The sequence below is a fragment of the Trachypithecus francoisi genome, unplaced genomic scaffold (genome assembly GCF_009764315.1).
Source record: "Trachypithecus francoisi isolate TF-2019V2 unplaced genomic scaffold, Tfra_2.0 Lachesis_group17, whole genome shotgun sequence".
Taxonomy (NCBI): Eukaryota; Metazoa; Chordata; class Mammalia; order Primates; family Cercopithecidae; genus Trachypithecus; species Trachypithecus francoisi.
In genome coordinates this window covers 107,279,128-107,299,610 of record NW_022681462.1, presented here as the reverse complement: position 1 = coordinate 107,299,610, position 20,483 = coordinate 107,279,128, and the positions used below count along the sequence as shown (strand labels likewise).

The 20,483-nt window shown below is 42.3% G+C and overlaps 1 protein-coding gene across 2 annotated transcripts in view; it reads left to right on the top strand.

The window, feature by feature from the left end:
• SNTG2 (syntrophin gamma 2) overlaps nucleotides 1-20,483 on the top strand; it is a 353,789-nt gene that overhangs the window by 321,629 nt on the left and 11,677 nt on the right. Inside the window, exons 13-14 of one of the 2 annotated variants that reach the window (XM_033176695.1) lie at nucleotides 5,448-5,558; nucleotides 16,946-17,104. In XM_033176695.1, coding sequence (XP_033032586.1) covers nucleotides 5,448-5,558; nucleotides 16,946-17,089 — 255 coding nt within the window. In that variant the 3' untranslated portion in view covers nucleotides 17,090-17,104. Of the gene's footprint in view, nucleotides 1-5,447; nucleotides 5,559-16,945; nucleotides 17,105-20,483 lie in introns of those variants that run through there. The other variant, XM_033176694.1, reaches the window with a different exon arrangement.

The window sequence follows — 20,483 nt, the reverse complement described above, 5'->3', positions numbered from 1 at the left end:
GCCCTTTGGTAAAGCAGCAGTGTTTTAAACTCCTGGTAACCAGACCGTCCAACTCAGCTGAGCTCCTATAATCAAAGCCCGTTTGTCTACAGCCTTTAGTGCCTCTTTCTGTTTGACAGCGTGGGTATCCCTCACCCAAAATGACCTGGGCAGTGCCAGAGTAAGCATGCAGGCAGTCCGGGGGCCTCTTTGCCTGCGTGCTGGGCAAGTGGCCTGGCCGGCTTCAGCCCTCCTCCCGCTCACTCTCCTTCCAGGGAGGAACTTTTCACCTCCTCAGCTGAGGGTCTCTTCTGCTCGCTGTCCTCTCCACTCTAGGTCAACTTTGTGTAAAGATTCAATGAAGATGCCTTTTTGTGGTCTGAATCTGAGGCTCAGAGGCCCTGACCTGCTGACCTGTTTTCCTTTGAAGGAGAGCACTGGACCTCACATTTTTCTTGGGATTATTTCTTTATTTCAAGGAGTTCTGGCCTAACACTGGTTTGTTGAGTCCACTCAGACAGCAACTCAGCATGAAAATAGCGCATGACAACATAAACATTTGTTCCTTGTAGTTTACTTGGGTTTATTATAGAATTTACAATATTTGAATTAATATTTTTTGAAGGGAAGCTTTCCCACCTTAACTATGAAGGATAAACCAATGAGTTGTAAATTCATAAAATGTTGATAATTTTGCTTTATTTGGCATCTTGTCACTCATGTCAATGTTGGAGGACATTTGTAAGTTTGGCATCAATAGGCTTCCAATTATTTGTATATTGATAAGAACATCAATATGATGAATGATATGAAACAGTTATGAAAATAAATATCATTTAATATGAAATGCTTCTAAATAATTATTTAAAATGTTGTTTTCTCCAATGCCCATGTGCCCTCTGTATTAGTTATTAGAAAAAAAATCAAATAGATTACGTGGCTACAAATATTTTGTTTGGGAGTTACCATGCTTATATTCACAAGACAATTAGCACTTTTACACCACACTATACTGTTAACTCAGGACATCTGTGTATTATTTCTGGGTCAAAACTAGACCATGACATGGCAGCAATGCCTATTCACCAAACTCTTGCAAGGAAAGAGGTTCTGGACTTGGGAGGCCAACCCAACTCATCTGCTGGGACATCCTGCTTCAAAGCCTGTGTGTGGTCAAATTCCTTGATTGCCCACCTCGGCTTGCCAGAGAAAGACAAGCAATTATTTCCAAGCCTGAATCCATTAACCATCAACTATCTATTTTCAACGTTGAGAAAAGAGTTAAGCAGGAAAACAAAAATGTGTTTGACCATGAAAATATTTTCTGCACTTACAAAATAAATGAGAAGACCATTATCTAATCTATATGGCCTAAATCTCTAGATGGAAAGTATTTTTTTTTAATTAAAGAGGATAAACTAGAACACCCTCCTAGCTGCTAGAGATGGAGGGCGTCCCTGCCCCACGCTGGCAGGTCACCTGCCCTGTCCAAGCGCACTCCAGGCCGGTAGGGCCTCTGCGTGACGTCCACATCCTTCTTGCTCTCTGGATTAGCACTGACTTCCCTCCTATTCCATGTAATTAATCAGAAGTGGGAGAGAATATCAACAAGAATAGAACCCGCAGTGGTGTGAGAGAAGCGGAGACTGACCCTGGGTGCGCACTCCTGGGTCCGGGAGGCGTCCTGCCTGAGCCCTCAGCCTCCACGAGGCTCAGGATGGGGCCCGGTCGCACATGTAGGACTGAAAGCTGCTGGAGAGGTAAAACCACCACAGGATTTACTTGCTCTTGGGGGCACAATGAAAAGCTAGCCTTGTCTCTAAATGGCAACTTCTATTCTAACCGTACCACCAGGTCACTCCCCATACCACAGCAAATTACGATTCTGTATTCAGGGTGATCAGTGCAGACCCTCACAAGAGTGTCCTGGTGCTGCCCTGGCCCCCATGGGGCCTCGTCCTTAGCTAGGAACAGGATTCCTGTGGGGCTGAGTTAAGGTTGAAGGAGAGGAACAAAAAGATCCGTTTTTAAAAGCTGAAAAGGAATTGTTTGTTGTGGGAGACAAAGTGCAGACTTGGCTTTGGCCTGATGAGGAGGAGCAGCAAGTGTCTCCACAGCTCCCTGGAAAACACCAAGAAATTAATCAAGCTTGAACTGAGAGTACCTCAAAGTCCCTGGTGTCATGGAGTTGCCTGGTACTGCCCATGGCACCTCCACCATGAAGGACTCAAGGATTACCTTCCATTGTCGGTGTGTGAACAATCAGACAGCGTTACAGAGGAAGTATTACCTTCCACTGTCAGTTATGTTAACAATCAGACCGTGTTACAAAGGAAGTGAGATGTGATTATCATCTTTAACAACTTGAAATCATCACAGTAATATGTAAACATTAGCATGTTTCATGTAACATGCACTCAACTGCAAAGCTGCTCTTTAATTACTAAAACTACGGAAAAATATTTACCGTCTTCCAAGAGGGAAAACTAAAAATCTGGCTTCCCTTTAGCTTTTATCTGTGCCACGGGAGGATGGGTCCACCCGAGTTTATCCCCCAGGCTGTGGAACAAATAAAAATGGCTCTGTTGTGACTGGCTGCCAACAGCGTCTCTGAAGCTGTGAGTGGAGCACGTGCCACACTCCGATCTAGAAGGTCCAATCGCGCTTTGGAGAAGGGCTTAGAGTTGTGAAATTAAACTGTTACCCAGACCACTTTTAAATAAAGTGTGCAGAAATGCCATCCATCATGGAAAAACAAGTTCGTTTTTTACAGAAACATTGCTATTATGAGATGCATAAGAGAAAAACTGTGAAAGAGTTAAAAGAGGCTACCAGGGGCGATTTGGAAGGGACGATTACGAGAGGACCCACCATGTCCCCACCACACGCTCTGAGAAGGGCAGAAAGAGAGCCACACCTGCACCCACAGAGCCCCGACTTGTGCCTGGACCACGTTGCAGCCTGTCCCAAACCAGAGACGCTGACGAGATCCTTGTCCTCCATTACCCCAACAAGAGCTAGATGGTAAAATTGGGACACAATTTTAAGCATATATACTGGATATGTATGCCTCATGAGGAAACGTTGTTCTCAAATCTGCAAATGTTGAGTACAGTTACGGTGCAGTATCAATGGACCAAAACGACAATAATCATATACCTAAGTCACTTCACTGTGAGGACCATTTTGAAGTCTTTAAACAATAAACAGGACTTTTACGTAGATGTTTTTGCACTTTTTGTATATAATGTTTTAATAGCAGTTTACGATACCATGCAAAATATTAATTTAGGTTATTCCCAAGACCCTATCCTAATAGGGGTAGACCACTACTGAGCTCTCTTTCTTCAAAATCAAATTTGAGCCAAAGCCTCTTACTGCTGCTCACAGAGTCGTCTGAGTATTGCTTATTTTGTGAGAAATTAGGCAAAACCTCAATAGCCAAGACTGCCAGGCTTCTCCTGATGGATGAGCACATACCTGTGATCACAGGTCCCTCCTACAAATGATGGATAATAGGTCCTTTTAAAGGCAGATGAGACTTACCTCAGTGTAAGAGGCTGAAGTCACAGCCTTCACTTAACAGCTTGCAGAGAGGGTGCCTTGGCGCTGCCCAGACAAGGTGGAATGGGTGTGGAGTGTGGGAAGAGGCTCTCGAGAGGCAGGTGCAGTGGGTGGAGCAGGGCAGGAGTGGCTTGGGCAGCTCCCTCACTGGGACAGGCCCTCCAGGCCGGCTGTGGCTGCCGTCTGCTTCCGGGGCTTGCGTCAGTGCCCCAGTGCTCACATCACACTCTCTTCTGCTCACCACAAGAATGGATACACGTGTTTCACTTCTGGAATTGACGACCATAGGGTATTAGTCCATTCTCATACTGCTCTGAAGAAATACCCAAGACTGGGTAATTTATAAGGAAAAAGAGGTTTAATGGACTCACAGTTCCACATGACTGGGGAGATCTCACAATCATGGCAGAAAGCAAAGGAAGAGCAAAGGCACGTCTTACATGGCAGCAGGCAAGGGAGATTGTGCAGGGGAACTGCCCTTTATAAAACCATCAGATCATGTGAGACTCAGTCACTGTCACAAGAACAGCACAGGAAAGATCTGCCCCCATGATTCAGTTACGTCCCACTGTGTCCCTCCCACGACACGTGAGAATTATGGGAGCTGTAATTCAAGATGAGATTTGGGTGGGGACACAGGCAAACCATATCACATGGGAAGCAGTGACTGAAGCATGATTTTGGAATATTCTGTTTCTGCACAGTGCCTGGCAATTCTAATTCTAAAAGGATCCTGATGCCCAAGTCTGTCCAGGTGGATTTGGGCTCAGTTTCCTCACTGTGAACATGGAAGAGACAGAGAAACTGTTCCCTAAGATCCTATGAAGTTCTAATTTTCCTAAAACCTACAGGAAATGTGTGCTTTGACACCGGCATAAAATGCAGAGATTCTATTTAGCTCCTGGATTTAATATAAAGTAAAAGATGTGGCCAAGAATCTTGAGGTTAGCATGTGGGCAGGAAATAAACCCGTCAATGGTCAGATGGGATAAAAGTGTTCTTGAAACTTTTTCCCTGTTTTCTGCAGCCCCTTTCCCTCTCCTGACACTTAGAGAAAAATATGTTCTTTGTTTAAAAATAAAAGCTTTTAATGGAAATTCGACCTATGGCTTGCAAAAAAAAAAAAAATTACTGTTCCCTGGTGGAATTTTTCTGGGAAGATAAAGATTTATTATAATGAAGTATGTGTAATTAAAGACTACCTTTTGTAGAAGACATCCATTAGGTCTTTCTTTGCTGTAGCCTTTTTTATTTATGGGAGTTAGAGTTTGTAGAGTACATTTCATCTTTAAAGTACCTTAGCAAACATTAAGTAATTTTTGCAGTAGTATTAAAAGGCAATATTTTTCATTTTTAATTTTACATTTCTCAAATTGGTTCATGAAAAACGAAGGTTTAGTGGTTCACATATGGCCATAGATGGGGTGGTGTCAGTCAGGATTAAAGGTTTTCATTTTGTCTGCACTCTCGACTATGTCTTATATAATATAGGAAGAACTGGAACTTCTAGTGAATTTTTCTGAAGTTCTCCAAGCAGAAAAAGGAGCAATGCTCATAAGATGTTTTAAGGCTGTGTACAGGAAAACGCAAGGGAAGACCAGAGGGGGCCACTGCAGGCGACGTGGGACTGAGGACGGTGGATGCTGATGCATCCTCAAGACATGCGGAGCAACTACTGGAGGCTGGACCGTGGGGCAGGAGAGCTGGGTGGGCTGGAGGAAGCCAGTTTGCAAAGATTGAAGAGTGAGAAAGTAGAGACTGACAAATCATCACATGCTAAATGTCGATTTAAACATTTTGTGAATGTCTGTTGATTTAACAAGGCTGTTTAATGTAGTAAGAGATGCTAATTAAATAAATGGACTCTTGTTTATAAATCACTAATTAATTTTATTCCTTTACAGAACGTGCTCTGGAGATTTAAATTCTCTCAGCTTAAGGGATCTTCAGATGATGGGAAAACTCGAGTAAAGCTGCTGTTTCAGAATCTGGACACCAAACAGATTGAGACGAAGGTATGGGGCATGGGGCATGGGTTATTCTGCCACCCACCCACACATAAAGTACAGCTCAGATGGTCTGCTGGTAAAAATCTCCATCCTTCCCATGCACACATACGTAAACCACTAGGTCCCGAAGCACAAGTCCTTCTTAAAAATCAGACAATAGATACGTCGAAAGAGCCTGTCCAGGTCAAATGTCCCTTATCTGAAATGCTTGGGACCAGAAGTGTTTGGGATTTCAGATTTTGGAATGTTTGTGGATTAGGTACTGACTGAGCATCTGAAATCCAAAAATCCAGAATACAAAATATTCAAATAAACATTTCCTTTGAGCATCATGGCAGCATTTGAGAAGGTTGGGATTCTGGAACATTTAGCGTCAGGCCAGGATTCAAGAAGATTGGGATTCTGGAACATTTAGCGTCAGGCCAGCATTCAAGAAGGTTGGGATTCTGGAATATTTAGCGTCAGGCCAGCATTCAAGAAGATTGGGATTCCGGGGCATTTCAGTGTTTGGATATTCAGATTTGGGACGCTCAAGCTGTACAGGATGTTTCCTATCAGAGAGACGTTTATATCCTAAAATAGTGACTGTTGAAACAAAGTATTTGATTTGACTAAAATGTATAAGCATCTTAGTAAATATTAGCAGGAAATCAATATTTTAAAATATACCAGAAGTCAAAATTTAAAGGAAGGGTTTTACACACTGTATTTTGTTTGCACCCTGTATGTGATAAATTGACTATATTATTGAGAACAAACTTCTTTGTTAATTGAAAGACCTTAGACCTTTTAAATTCATTGCCTGGAGGTGACATTTGTACTAATGACAGGTATTGACTTTTACCATATTTTATGTATAAATATGTTGCCCACAAGCCAGTTTTAGTATAAACTTAATAAAACTAAAGATTAAATTGACTAAACTGAAAAATAAATTTTAAAAAATATGAGACTCATGAACACATATTGTGTGGAAACAGATTGTCAATACTTTGCAGACATTTTTTTCTCTGATGGCATTAATCTGAGCAACACGTCACACGTGGTATTTTTATATGTGAAAGTTCAGGTCAACTTTGATCCTCTCTTCATTGATCTCAATGAAATGACAATTTATAGCTGCTTTTAAGTACAACGGAAATTGTATGTGATTGTTTGACATTTTTATGTTTTGGAAATGGGCAAAAGTAAAACCTGATTGCAGATGGTACAGAGCTGTGGTTCCTGGGGCGGGGGACAGTGATGAGGCAGCGGCACTCGTGCTGACCCCAGGGCCCTGAGCAGGCAAGGCACTGACCTCTCAGCAGGCTGCCCTGAGCCGCATCCTGGGGTCGTCAGCCACCAGCAAGCTGGGAATGTGGAGAGAGAGGCTTGACATCAATTTCCATCTGATATTCCACTGGCATGGATGTGAATCGATCAGGGATGAAAACAGCACGTTCTTCCTCTGGTTTGTTTATTTATGCAGCTGTTTGCCTTGGGCTCCCTGGCAGGGGAGGAGCCCCATAACCTTTTGCTGCTTTAATCTTGTGGAGCTCTGAGTCTCGTACTGTGAGGGCGCGGGAGGTCTCCGGTGGCCATGAGGGTTTCATGCCTGCGGTGTCCCTGTGGCTTTCTGAGCCCCTCTCATCCCCGGGGCACAGGCTTCAGGACCTCCAGCAGCTTCCATGGCATCTGAAACACCCTTTTAACAGTGTCTGTTAAGGTTAAATGTTTTTGTGTTTATTTGTTAATGATCAGTCAGCTCTTGATTATCTGTTAATAAAAGGAGCATCAGTATCAGGTCACCTAAGACAGAGGGGCTTGAAATATGTTAGATTCGCGTGGGACAGAGGCTTTGCGACAGGCGTGGCTGCCTTGTGCTGCTGTGTTTGGATCCACCTATTTCCATCGTGGGTGGGTGGAAGGGAGAATGCCCCAGGGAGTTCCAGAGGCCACAGGGATGGACGCAAGATTCGTAGGGCTTGAAGCTTAAACAATTCATGGGAATTTTTTATGAAAAAAAATGTAAAACTGCAAATACAGCAACCTAACTACACTTAGAAATGAATGTGGGGCACATTAATATGTCCCTACAAATCTCCACCTCCATTTCCCCACACCGGATCTCAGAGCCACCCAAGGCCTCTCTGTGGCACCTCTCGGGCGAGAGGGAGGAACTTGGGTAGAGACAGGCAGGGACCTCACAAGAGCAGTGACCCGAAGGCCCTGGGCACGTCGCTCGGGCCCCCCAGCTCCCTGGGCTCTGTGCAGTCGAGGACCTCACAGCTTACACAGGAAGAAGAGGGGACACAGACGAGGATGACTGCATTTCCCACCTTATCCCACAGAGTAGGAAACAGACATGTGGATGACTGCAAACACTTAGTGCATGGGTGGCCGTGGGCATTTTCAGAAGTCACCTCCACACACTGAGGGTCTGCACTTGTCAACATACGAGATGTACAGAAAGTTAGAACACGGCGTCTGGGAAATGAAAACTCTAGAAGCTAAAGTAGAACACGGCAGCTGGGAAATGAAAGCTCTAGAAGCTAATGCAGGACATAAGGAGTCCACGGGAATGAATTCTGAGTTGAGACTCAAAGCTATTGCAAATCTTGGATGTTAGCAATATGTCGTCTTAAGAAATAGGAACCTTTTATTGCCTCAATACATCAATTAACCAGGAATGTCAGAGAAAACAGTATATTCCTAGTAAGTTGATTTTCTAGTAAAATGAGTGGTAACGATGAAACAAGTTTCCTTTTAGTAGTTGTTGAAAATATTTCTGGAATATTCTACGAGGACACTGCCTTAGTAATTAGTGCATGATGAGAACACTTGAGTTTCTCCTGAAATCTGAAGGAGGAGTTCTGGGGCTTGGGGAGCAGAGTGAAATATTAATTCCTACCATCCATTATTTGCAAAAATTACATAGAATTGGCCAGGCATGGTGGCTCACGCCTGTAATCTCAGCACTTTGGGAGGCCGAGGCAGGTGAATCACGAGGTCAGGAGACCATCCTGCCTAACACGGTGAAACCCTGTCTCTACTAAAAATATGAAAAATTAGCCAGGCATGGTGGCGGACACCCGTAGTCCCAGCTGCTTGGGAAGCTGAGGCAGGAGAGTGGTGCGAACCCGGGAGGTGGAGCTTGCAGTGAGCCGAGATCGCGCCACTGCACCCCAGCCTGGGCAACAGAGCGAGACTCTATCTCAACAAAAAAGTAATAAAAGAAATTTAAAAATCACATAGAATTCAAGACTGTGGTATGACTTCACAAGGATTCCAATGGCTGGAAATTTGAGATTGTAGTAGTTTTTAAATAAAATATTTTTCTTCCTCTTTGACTGTTTTTGCCTAAAAAAAAAAAAAGAGTGGAAAGGAAGCAAATGTTATTGAATGAAGAATTTCCATCTTGTGCTGTTTAATTGTGTTATTCATGCAAATTATGTCAGATTATTCAGACATAACTTGACGCACACTGCACGGGGAAGCTGCCCTTTTCCAATTCCCACAAAAGATACCCAGTGAAACCCTGCCATGTTTCTGTGCATATTGCTTGTATTTTGCATATTTCTTTATAATTCCATTTCTGCCTCTAGGCTGAGCCTCCAAAGGGCAACTTTAGTTTAGCTTTTTTATATTCAGCATGAGGTTCAGCACATATGTACACTTGATAAATGTTTTAAATGAATAAATTAATGAAGAAGGAGTAAATTAGTATTAAAGAAACTGCCAAATGTAGTCACAGGAGTTTCATCAGTTCTAAGGAGAAAATTGTTCCTACTATCATTAAAATGAGATACATTTTAATGACTCCATGCAGATACATACAGAAGTTTCTGATATTCCCACATATATATCCATGAAGCGGAGGTCCTTGAAAGCAAGGCACAATTTACTGCAGAATCATGTCTCTGGGAGAAACACTACTGTGTATTTTCACTCTATAATGATCTGTGAGAGTAAACCCACTGAAAATTACGCCTCTGCCATCAGTGAGTTGGCTGAGTGTGCCAGCCACAGATGGAGGGCTTGGGCACCTGCGTGTTTAGGACCACTGAGGGGGTGGCAGGCCAGAAGGAATTTGGGGTGTTTCTGAAACTGAGGCCTGGCTGCTAGGCTTTCTCGGCAGGAGTGCCAATCGATGCCCACAGCATTTATCACTGAAAAGACTGAATCGAGGGTGCTGAGAAAACTATTTCAGGAAGCCAGATGGTGCCAGGAGGGAGGGCCAGCCCCAGCAAAACATCACCCAACAGAGAATTTCCCATCTCCCTGTGTGTAAACCAGGGGCTTCTAAATGTTCTCATGCAGATGGATATCAAAAGGAAGAGGACAAACAATTAATATGATACTCGTGAAGCACAACGCCCCCTTCCCAAATACAGATCCAAAATTATTTTTTAAATCAAAAATAATGGAATTATTTTCATACACACATCCCATGCTTATGAATGGGTAGGATCAATATTGTGAAAACGACTATACTGCTGAACGCGATCTACAAATTCAGTTCCCATCAAAATATCATCATTCTTCACAGAACTAGAAAAGACAAACCTAAAATTTATATGGACCCAAAAAGGAGCCCACATAAGCCAAAGCAGAACTAAGATAAAACAAATTTGGAGGTATCGTATTACCCGACTTCAAACCATAATAGAAGGCTATAGTCACCAAACCAGCATGGTACTAGAACAAAAACAGACATAGACCAATGCAACAGAATAGAGAACCCAGAAATAAAGCCAAATACTTACAGCCAACTGATCTTGACAAAGCATACCAAAACATAAATTGGGGAAAAGACACTCTATTCAATCTATGGGGCTGGGATAATCGGCAAGCCACATGCAGAAGAATGAAACTGGATCCTCATCTCTCACCTTATACAAAAATCAACTGAGGATGGATCAAAGACTTAAATCTAAGACCTGAAACTATAAAAATTCTGGAAGATAACATCAGAAAAACTCTTCTACACATTGTTTTAGGCCAATGAGAGTTCATGACGAAGAACCCAAAAGCAAATGCAACAAAAAGCAAAAACAAATAGATGGGACCTAATTAAACTAAAAAGCTTCTGCACAGCAAAAGAAATGATCAGCAGAGTGAACAGACAACCCACAGAAAGGGAGAAAATCTTTGCAATCTATATATTCAATACAGGACTAATATCCAGACTCTGCAAGGAACTCAAACAAACTGGAAAGAAAAAAACAATCTCATCAAAAAGTGGGCAAAGGACATGAGTAGGCAGTTCTCAAAAGAAAATATACAAATGGCCAACAAACATATGAAAAAATGCTCAACATCACTAATTTGCAGGGAAATGCAAATTAAAACCACAACATATAAGCTACCTTACTCCTGCAAGAGTGGCCATAATCAAAAAGTTAAAAAAGCAATAGATGTTGGTGTGAATGTGGTAAAAAGGGAACACTTTTACACTGCTGGTGGGAATGTAAACTAGCACAACCACTATGGAAAACAGTGTGGAGATTCCTTGAAAAACTAAAAGTAGGACTGCCAGTTGATCCAGCAATCCCACTATTGGATATCTACCCAAAGGAAAAAAAAAAGTCATATGAAAAAGACACCATGCACACAAATGTTTATAACAGCACAATTAGCAATTTCAGAGACATGGAACCAACCTAAGTACCCATCCAGCAATGAGTAGATAAAGAAAGCATGGTACACATACTCCATGGAATGTGACTCAACCATGAAAAGGAACAAAATAATGTATTTTGCAGCAACTTGGATGGAGCTGGAAGCCATTATTCTAAGTGAAGTAACTCAGGAATGGAAAACCAAATATCATATGTTCTCATTCATAAATGGGAGCTAAGTGATGAGGACGCAAAGGCATACAAATGATACAGTGGACTTTGGAGAATTGGTGGGGGAAGGATGGGAGGGGACTGAGGAATGAAAGACTACACACTGGGTATAGTGTGCACTGCACGGATGACAGGTGCACCAAAATCTCAGAAATCACTACTAAATAACGTAACCATGTAAACAAAAACCCCCATTCCCCAAAAACTATTGAAATAAAAATGAAAATGAATGTTCAACACGTGCATGGACAAAGTACTCAAAGAATACAGAAAAGTGAATTGCGTGTTTCTTAAATAGCTATGTTCTTTCTTCTTGATTATAACCCTATCCCAGTAATTCCCTTTTTCATGGAGAGATTCATGTGTTTTGTCTCTCAACTTGGGGCCCAGCCACTGTTAACACTAAAGCGCACTGAGCCCATGCTCCTTGCATGGAGGACTCTGAATGTATCCCCGTGTCTCCGCTGCATCAGCCGCTGGCTTTCCATGTGACAGATGCTTCGTAAATGTTTCCTGCAATTAACCATGCTTTGAGAAACTTTATCAACATATAAGCTAATTTTTGGGAGACGTGACGGAATTGGGTCCTGACGTACTTCCTGGCTCTCTCAGTAAGAGAAGCCCAGCAGAGGCCTGAGCCGTCAGCAGCCAACCACGCTGCCTGCTGGTCCAGGAAAGGCAAACCAGGGCTATAGCTTCTGTGTGAGAGGGAAGGACTCATGCTCCTCTCTGACCCTGGCTTTGGGGATTCACAGGTGGATGAGGAAGTTAGAGTATTAAAACAATGGCCACGTAGGTAAGTAAAGCCAGTCTGGGCCCAGGGAAAACCAAGAAAATTTCTAATCATTTTATTTTCAACCATCAGGGCTTCTAAGATAAATTTAAAATTAGACTGGAGTCCTACAGGTGAATTCCATTTTCCAAGTATCATTACACTAAATCTAGACATGTACTTCAGCCTGTGTGGGTCTGGATTGAACACCGAGAAACCGCATGACGCACACTGAGGTTCTGTCCAACAAGCTTAAATAACTCGCTTGTGATTGGGTTTGACAAAATATAAGATGGATGTTCACACTGGGAGAACTGTCCCTGGTAAACACTCCAGCTTCTAAGATAGAAATGCAGCCTTCAAACCCGTCCGCTGGGTGACCTTAGAGAGAGGCTGGTGTGTTTTACTTTTCTTTCAGGTACATCACAGTCATGGTTTACGTCACCAGATCAAACAAATCATATTCTCATTGCTTTGTTTTCCTATCCTTTTTATTTGGAAGGGACTGTCCCCATTAGGGTCTATATTTTGGAAGTCAAAATAATATTAGTCTTGAAATTAAAATACTATAATATTTCAACTCCAAGGCATTGGTAAAGAGAGAAATCCAAAATATGCCTCTTTTGATGCAGATTTTCAAAGAGAAAAGTACTAGACACAATAATACCTACCAGTTTGGAGGCGTCAGTTTCCCAATCTCCCCACTCTCTGTGCTTAGTGATGCTGAACGTCTGTTTCATAGACTTGCTGGCCATCTGTCTGTCTTCTTTTGAGAAAAGACTGTCCAAGGTTTTCGCCCATTTTAAAATCAGGTTGTTTTCTTGCTTTTGAGTTCTTTGACTTCCTTATATATTTTGGATATTAACTCCTTATCAGATGCATGACCTGTAAATATTTCCTCCATTCTTCAGGTAGTGACTTCATTTTGTTTATTGTTTTTATTGTTGTGGAGACACTATTTAGTTCAATGGATTTTAATTTGTCTGTTTGCTTTCATCGCTTGTGCGTTTGGAGTCATATCCAAAACGTCATTGCCCAGACCAATGCCAAAAATATTTTGTCCTATGTTTTATCCTAGTAGTTTTATAGTTTTCGGTCTTACATTTAAATGTTTAATCCATTTTGAATTGGTTTTTGTATATGGTGTGAGATAAAGATATGATTTCATTCTTCTGCATGTGAATATCCAGTTTTCCCCACATCATTTGTTGAAGAGACTATTTTTTCCCCATTATGTGTTCTTGCCACCCTTGTAAAGGAGCAATTGATGGTAAAAGTATGGATTTATCTTTGGGGTCTCAATTCTGTTTTTGTCTATATTTCTGTTTTAGCATTAGTACCATGCTGTTTTGGTTGTTACAGCTTTGTAGTATATTCTGAAGTTGGGTAGTGCAATGCCCCTAGCTTTGTTCTATTTGCCCAACAATGCTTTTGCTATTCAAGGTCTTTTGTAGTTCAATATGAATTTTAGAATTTTTTGCTGTTTCAGTCAAACATGTCACTGGAATTTTGATAGGGGTTGCATTGAATCTATAGATTGCTTTGGCTGTAGTTTCTTTTCTTTTTTAGGTTGAATAATATTCCATTATATGCATATACCCAATTTTTAATCCTTTCATTCATAGACGAACACTTAGGCTGCTTCCATCCTTTGGATGTGAATATTGCTTGTGAATATTGTGAATATTGCTTGTGAATATTGCTACTGTGAACACAGGTGTTCAAATATCTGCTTGAGTCCCTGCTTTAAATTATTTGGGTATTGAACAAAAGTAGAATTGCTGGATCATGTGGTAATTCTATTTTTAATTTTTTGAGGAACTCCCATACCCTTTGCTATAGCAGCTGCACCATTTTATTTCCACCAACAAAGGAAATTGGAATGCACAAGGGTTCCGGTTTCTCCACATCCTCAACAACACTTCTGATTTTCCTAGGAGAGTACTGGCCGTCCTAATGGATATTAAATGTTATCTCACTGGGGTTTTATTATCTTCTAATGATTATTGATGTTGAGCATCTTTTCATGTGCTTATTGGACACTTGTATATCTTCTCTAGATAAATGTTCAGATTTTTTGCCCATTTTCTAATCAAGTTGTTTTTTGTTGTTGTTGTTGCTTGTTTGTAAGAGTTCTTAAATATTCTAGATATTAGCTGCTTATCAAGTGTGTGATTTGCAGATGTCTTCTCTCATTCTGGGAGTTTCTCTTTATTCTTTGTTTACAGTATCCTTTGATGCACAAAAGTTATTAATGTTGGTATAATCTAATTATCTCTTTTAATTTATCTCTGCTTTATTTGATTGCCTTTGCTATTGTGTCATATCCAAGAAATTATTGCCAAACCCAATGTCATGAAGTGTGTCCCTATGTTTTTGTCTAAACTTTTTAAAGTTTTAGCTCTTGTGTTTAGGTCCTTGATTCATTTGGGGTTAATTTTTATATATGGTATAAGGTAAGAGCCTAAATTCATTGTGTTGCAAGTGGATATCTAATTTTCCCAGCACTAGTTAATTTAAAAAATGCTTATTCCCGGTAGCACGGACATTTCCGATTGAGTGGCAGACTCCCATGGCACCACATAGGCCAGGTTTTACTTCTGTGCTCTCTGGTATATTCATTCATCATTCATCATTCATTCATCTGTATGTCTCTCTTTATACCAGTAATGGTGTTTTGATTACTGTGGCTTTGCCATAAGCTTTAAAATCAGGAACCATGAGACCTCAGACTTTATTTGTTTTCAAGATTGTTTTGGCTAGTCAAGATCCTTTAAGATTACAGATGCATTTTTCTATTAAAAAATGTCTTTGGAATTTGGATGGAGAATGTATTGAATCTGAGGTTCACTTCTGGTAATATTAACATCTTAATAATATTATGCCTTCCAACCCATAAATATGGGATGCCTTTCCATTTATTGGTGTCTTCATTACTTTCTTTTAACAATTTCTTTTAGTTTTCATTCTACAAGACCTTTGCATCCATGGTTAAGTTCATTCGTTAGCATTTTATTTTTTCATCCTATTGTAAATGGGATTGTTTCTATGATTTCTTTTTCAGATTGTTCATTATAAGGGGATAGAAACAAAATTTATTTTCCCCTTCTCCCAACCCCCAGCTCTGGGTACCCTCTATTCTATTGTCTATCTCTATGAATTTGCTTTTTCTAGGTGCCTCATAGAAGTGCAGTCGTAGAATAGATGACCTTTTCTGTCTGGCTTCTTTTGCTTAGAGCTTAATGTCTTCAAGGTCCATCCATGTTGGAATAAGTATCAGAACATTCTTTTTTAGAGCTGAGTTATATTCCATTTTATGGATACATCATATTTTATTCAATATTTGTTGATGAGCACTCTGGGTTATTTCACCTTTTGGCTATTGTGAATAATGATGCAATGCACATTTACATGCACGTATCTGTTCGAGTCCCTTTTTTATTTTTTGGAATACCCATAGGAGTGAATTTGCTAGGCCATATCATAACTCTATTTAACTTTCTTAAGGAATTGCTCATCTGTTTTCCACAGCACCTATACTTGTTTACATTCCAACCATCAACGAAGGTTCCAGTTTCTCCGCATCCTCACCAATGTTTTTCTTTTCTCCTTTTTAAAATATTACAGCCATTGTTGTAGGTGTGAAGTGGTATCTCATTTTGAGGGTTTTGTTTGTTTGTTTGCATTTCCCCAGCAATTGATGATGTGACACATCTTACCCTGTGTTAAGGGGTCATCTGTGTGTCTCCTTTGGAGAAACTTAAGTCCTGTGCCCATTTTTAAAGTGGATTGTTTGTTTTTTTTGTTGTTGATGTGTAGGAGTTCTTGACATATTATGGATATTAAATTATTCTAAGATACATGATGTGTAAATATTTTATTCTATTCTATAGTTCGTCTTTTCTCACTCTCTTGAAAATGCCCTTCGATGTACAAAAGTTTTTTATTTTGATCAAGTCCACTTTATCTCTTTTCTCTTTTGCTATTTGGCAGCAGTGTTTTAAACTCCCTAATGTGTGATAAAAAACAGTCACTTAACCAGAGTTATCTAACATGTGCTAGTTGGGGCTGGAGCTACCTTGAATTCCCACTTCAGTTCTCACATTGATATAAGGAATGGTTTGTAGCTGTTTTTATATTTTTCCAGACTCCAGGAGGAGGGCTTCCTGCCAGTTTTCCCTCAAGTTGAGTGGAAGGCTTGTCACACCTCACAGTAAAAAGATGTGCTCATTGTAAGGGCTGGTTATTTCTCTGATGTGTGAATCTTAAGCTGATGAATATCAAGAGGAAAATGTAAACCCTTCTGCCACACCACAGTAGAGGAAGCCGTAACTGCTTAACCCACAGAAACAAACACGTTCCCCTGCAGCCCAAGAGCTGTGTGCTGGCACCTGCATACAGGCTGGAGACAAGATGGTCAGGTGGGGGAAAGGGCAGCACCCCTGCCCCCATGCTAATGGCCAAATGAGAGTATTGGCTGCTGCATCACTCCCTGATCTGCAGACTAGAAACTGCTTAAGTCTTTGAACCATCCACACACTGGCCACATCGAACCAGAATCAAGCTGGGATGCAGCACAGGCTGCTTCCAGGAGCTCCCAGAGGGGTGGAGGCTCTGGAGGCACAGAAGAGGCACCGAGGCACTCGCCTCCCTCTCCATGGCCTCTGGCAATTTTCTGTGTGTTCCCAAGGTCTTTTTTCTCTTCCCCACCAAAAAAAAAAAAAAAAAAAAAAAAACTGGAGCTAACAACTAAAGCAAATCCTCACCTCTGTCTAAATTTACTGATTTAGGTAACAAAACCTGCAGACCTCAGAGACTGTGAATTTGGAGAAGTGACTGAAAGAACCGAGATGCCAGTTGTTATCACCCTGGAAGAAGGGGTGGGAAGAGGAGTCTATGCAGACAGAGGGTGGACTTGGCATTTGAATAAATGAGATCATCGCCCAACAGCCCATTTACAAAACGCCATTATTTATCCTTTCCAGGATAGAAAGGGCAAACATTTCATACTAATCGAAGGAGAAATTCTTTTGCAAAGTGGGTCACTTTTCTTTTCCAGGTTCTATAGAGCTGGTTCCTGCTAGGAATTAGTAAATACCAAATAACAAAATGTTGTTGAAAATGGCATCTCTTCAAAAAGAGATGATCACCTCTATTCTTTCAACCAAAAAAGATTCTAACGTGAAATATCCGTAATGTAAGTGCATATATTCACAAAAGTGATCCAGTACAAAAATAAAATATTTGACATAAATGTGATTTGTTTTTCTAAAATTGAATGGTAAAATAGTGACATTTTATTATTACTTGCATTAATTATAAAAGCATCCTAGTTTTGCTATTATTTCACATTTTTTCCTAAATGGGAAAATACTGTTTCCATCTTTTGTTATTAATAATCATTGAATTAATGTGGGACATAATTAATAATCATTGAATTAATTTTTCGCACAGAGCCAATTACAGTTTATTTTCTTCCTAATTTTTTTATAACAAAAGATCCCCATTTTACAGACAAGACACCTGGCTCAAAGAAAGAAGTTATTCGCCTAAATTATAGCTGCCATTTTTGATGTTTAAATTGTGCCAAAGTTTACATTCAGTATCTCACTTGATTCTCCCAATAGACACAGACTGGGGTTTGCCCCAATTTATAGGCGAGAAAACCAAGTTTTAGAGACGTGCCTTTCTGAGACCTTTGGCTGCCACGGGAGGATGGCAGCTGAGCTGGGTTTGCAGGAGTCCACGTGTCTCTGCTATTGGAGATGCTCACAGGAGTTTCCAGGAGACCAGATTCACCTGTGATCATCCAGATCTTCCCCCACTTGAACGCTGTGCTTTCTGTGTGCATCAGGAAGCTCAGGACGATCCCTTTGTTCCCCATCAAAAAGGGCCACAGCTGACACCCCTACAGCAGAGACACGTGTTAACAAGAGAGAAGCAGAGAACAGTTATTACACTCATGTGTGTTCATGGAGGTCATGGGACATGTGAACTCAGAGAGGGTCCCAGTGGCCGAGGCCCAGATGCCCTCCTTACAGAGAGGAGGAGTGGGGATGCTCAAGCACGTGCTCCTTACAGAGAGGAGGAGTGGGGATGCTCAGGCCCGTGCTCCAGGGAGAGTGCGCGTGGGAGTGAAGGTTGTCTCGGCTGCAGACCAAGTCTCCCAGGTGACCTCCGGGAGCTGCCCTCGGAAGAAGAGGGGAAAGTCTGGGCCTGGTGGCTGCCTCCAGTCCCTTCTCTTCTCTGGTGGTGGATCTTTCCCGCTGTTTAATGAGATCTTGGGGGAGGCAGTCTTAAGACAGTTGCATTTCCTTTGAAAGAAGCTTTCTCAGTCAAGTCAGGAGACTCCAGAGAGCTTCTCCCCGCACTTGGGAGAGAAACAAGACAAGGCTGGAGGGACCTTGATTCCAAGGCAACTTCTGGGGCCCTCAGCACATCCATGTGCCAGGCTTCAGGGTGCTGGCTGCTGAGACCCACCAATGCTTTGTTTTCTAATTTTTATCTTGCTTTTTGTGTTTGTGTTTTTTTGGAGGTCGGGTCTTCCTCTGTGGCACAGTCACAGCTCACTGCAGGCGCAGACTCCTGGGCTCAAGCCATCCTCCTACCTCAGCCTCCCAAAGCACTGGGATGACAGCTGTGCACCACCTCACCCGGCCTGTTTTATTTTATTTTAATGAACAACATGCTATAGCCTGGGACTTAGGTAGTTCAGAGTCTGGAAAATATATTTTCCTTTAATATTTAAAACCTTCTTGAGGACCTAATCAATGCAAATCAGAGCCTTCCTAGCAAGTCTTCTGTGAAGACCTCGGGGCAGGGATCTCACTCCTTAGACGAGGCCGGTTTCTTGCTCCCGGCTTGTTGTGAGTTGTGTTATGAATTACGTTTGTCTCTTGAGTGTCCTACATTTCAAACAGCACCTCCTGTCTAGGACAGCAGCAGCTTCCTCTGACTGGGATTGTGAATTTGGGAAGCAGGACGTGCATAGGAAGAGTGGACTCTCACTCTTCCCCCTGTTCTGGGCACACCTGGCCCAGCAGCCCTGCCGATAGGACCACCCCTCCACCCTGCCTGGCACTGGGACTCCTGAGAGCCCCCCACATCCAAGGATGTCTCTGGAGGCAGGAAGCCCCAGTCCCAGGGAGGGCAGAGGGCAGGCTTGCCCCGACCACAGCTGATTGTGGTCTCAGTCCCCATCTCCAGACTTGCTTGAGCAGGAAGTCCTGTTTGCTCCACTCATCCCACCCAACCTCTCCAGTGCCGAGTTCCAGGGGCAGCCAGGACGTGAACTGGAGGGGCAAGCTCCCTGCAATGCGGGCTTCAGCATTCACAACTAGAGGAAGACGAAGAGGATGGCGACAGGAAATCGAATGCTGCCAAAATACTTAAAGATTTATTCTGAGCCAACAGAGTGACTGCGACCTGGGGACACATAGTCTCCTGAGGTCCCAAGAAGGTGCAGGTGCACCTGAGCAGCCAGGTTACAGTTTGGTTTCATACATTTCAGGGTGACAGAATCGCAGGTGAAATCAGAAGTCAGTGCATGGAGGGTGTGCACTGGTTCAACCTGGAAAGGTGGGCATCTCCAAGTGGGGGCTTACAAGTCATAGGTGGGTTTTGGGGATTCTTTAGCTGGCAGTTGGTTGAAAGAGCTAAGCTTTGTCTGAAGACTTGAGGTCAGTGTGAAGTAACACTGAAGTTAAGATGAGGGCATCTGTATCCACCATGTCATGCTGTGCCAAAGTTAGGCTAGAAAGTCAACCACATCATACGGATTAATAAGAAAAAAAAGAATTTGGCCGTGCGTGGTGACTCAAGCCTGTAATCCCAGCACTTTGGGAGGCCGAGACGGGCGGATCACGAGGTCAGGAGATCAAGACCGTTCTGGCTAACACGGTGAAACCCCGTCTCTACTAAAAAATACAAAAAACTAGCCGGGCGAGGTGGCGGGCGCCTGTAGTCCCAGCTACTTGGGAGGCTGAGGCAGGAGAATGGCATAAACTCGGAAGGCGGAGCTTGCAGTGAGCTGAGATCCGGCCACTGCACTCCAGCCTGGGTGACAGAGCAAGACTCCATCTCAAAAAAAAAAAAAAAAAAGAATCTGTTCAAGGGGGTTTTATGGTTTGTAGGGCACAACTCCCTGGGCCCTTTAGAAAGGAATTTGGTAAAGAGGAAAAAAAAGGTCAGGGCTCAGTCATCAGGGAACAGGAAGGTGAAGCCATTCTGGTCCCAGTGCTAACCCTACCCAGGCACCAACATAACAGGCAGGGGCTTTGGGCCCTTGAGTAAGAAGGTCAGGATTTGAGAGGAATTAGAGCTCCAGCC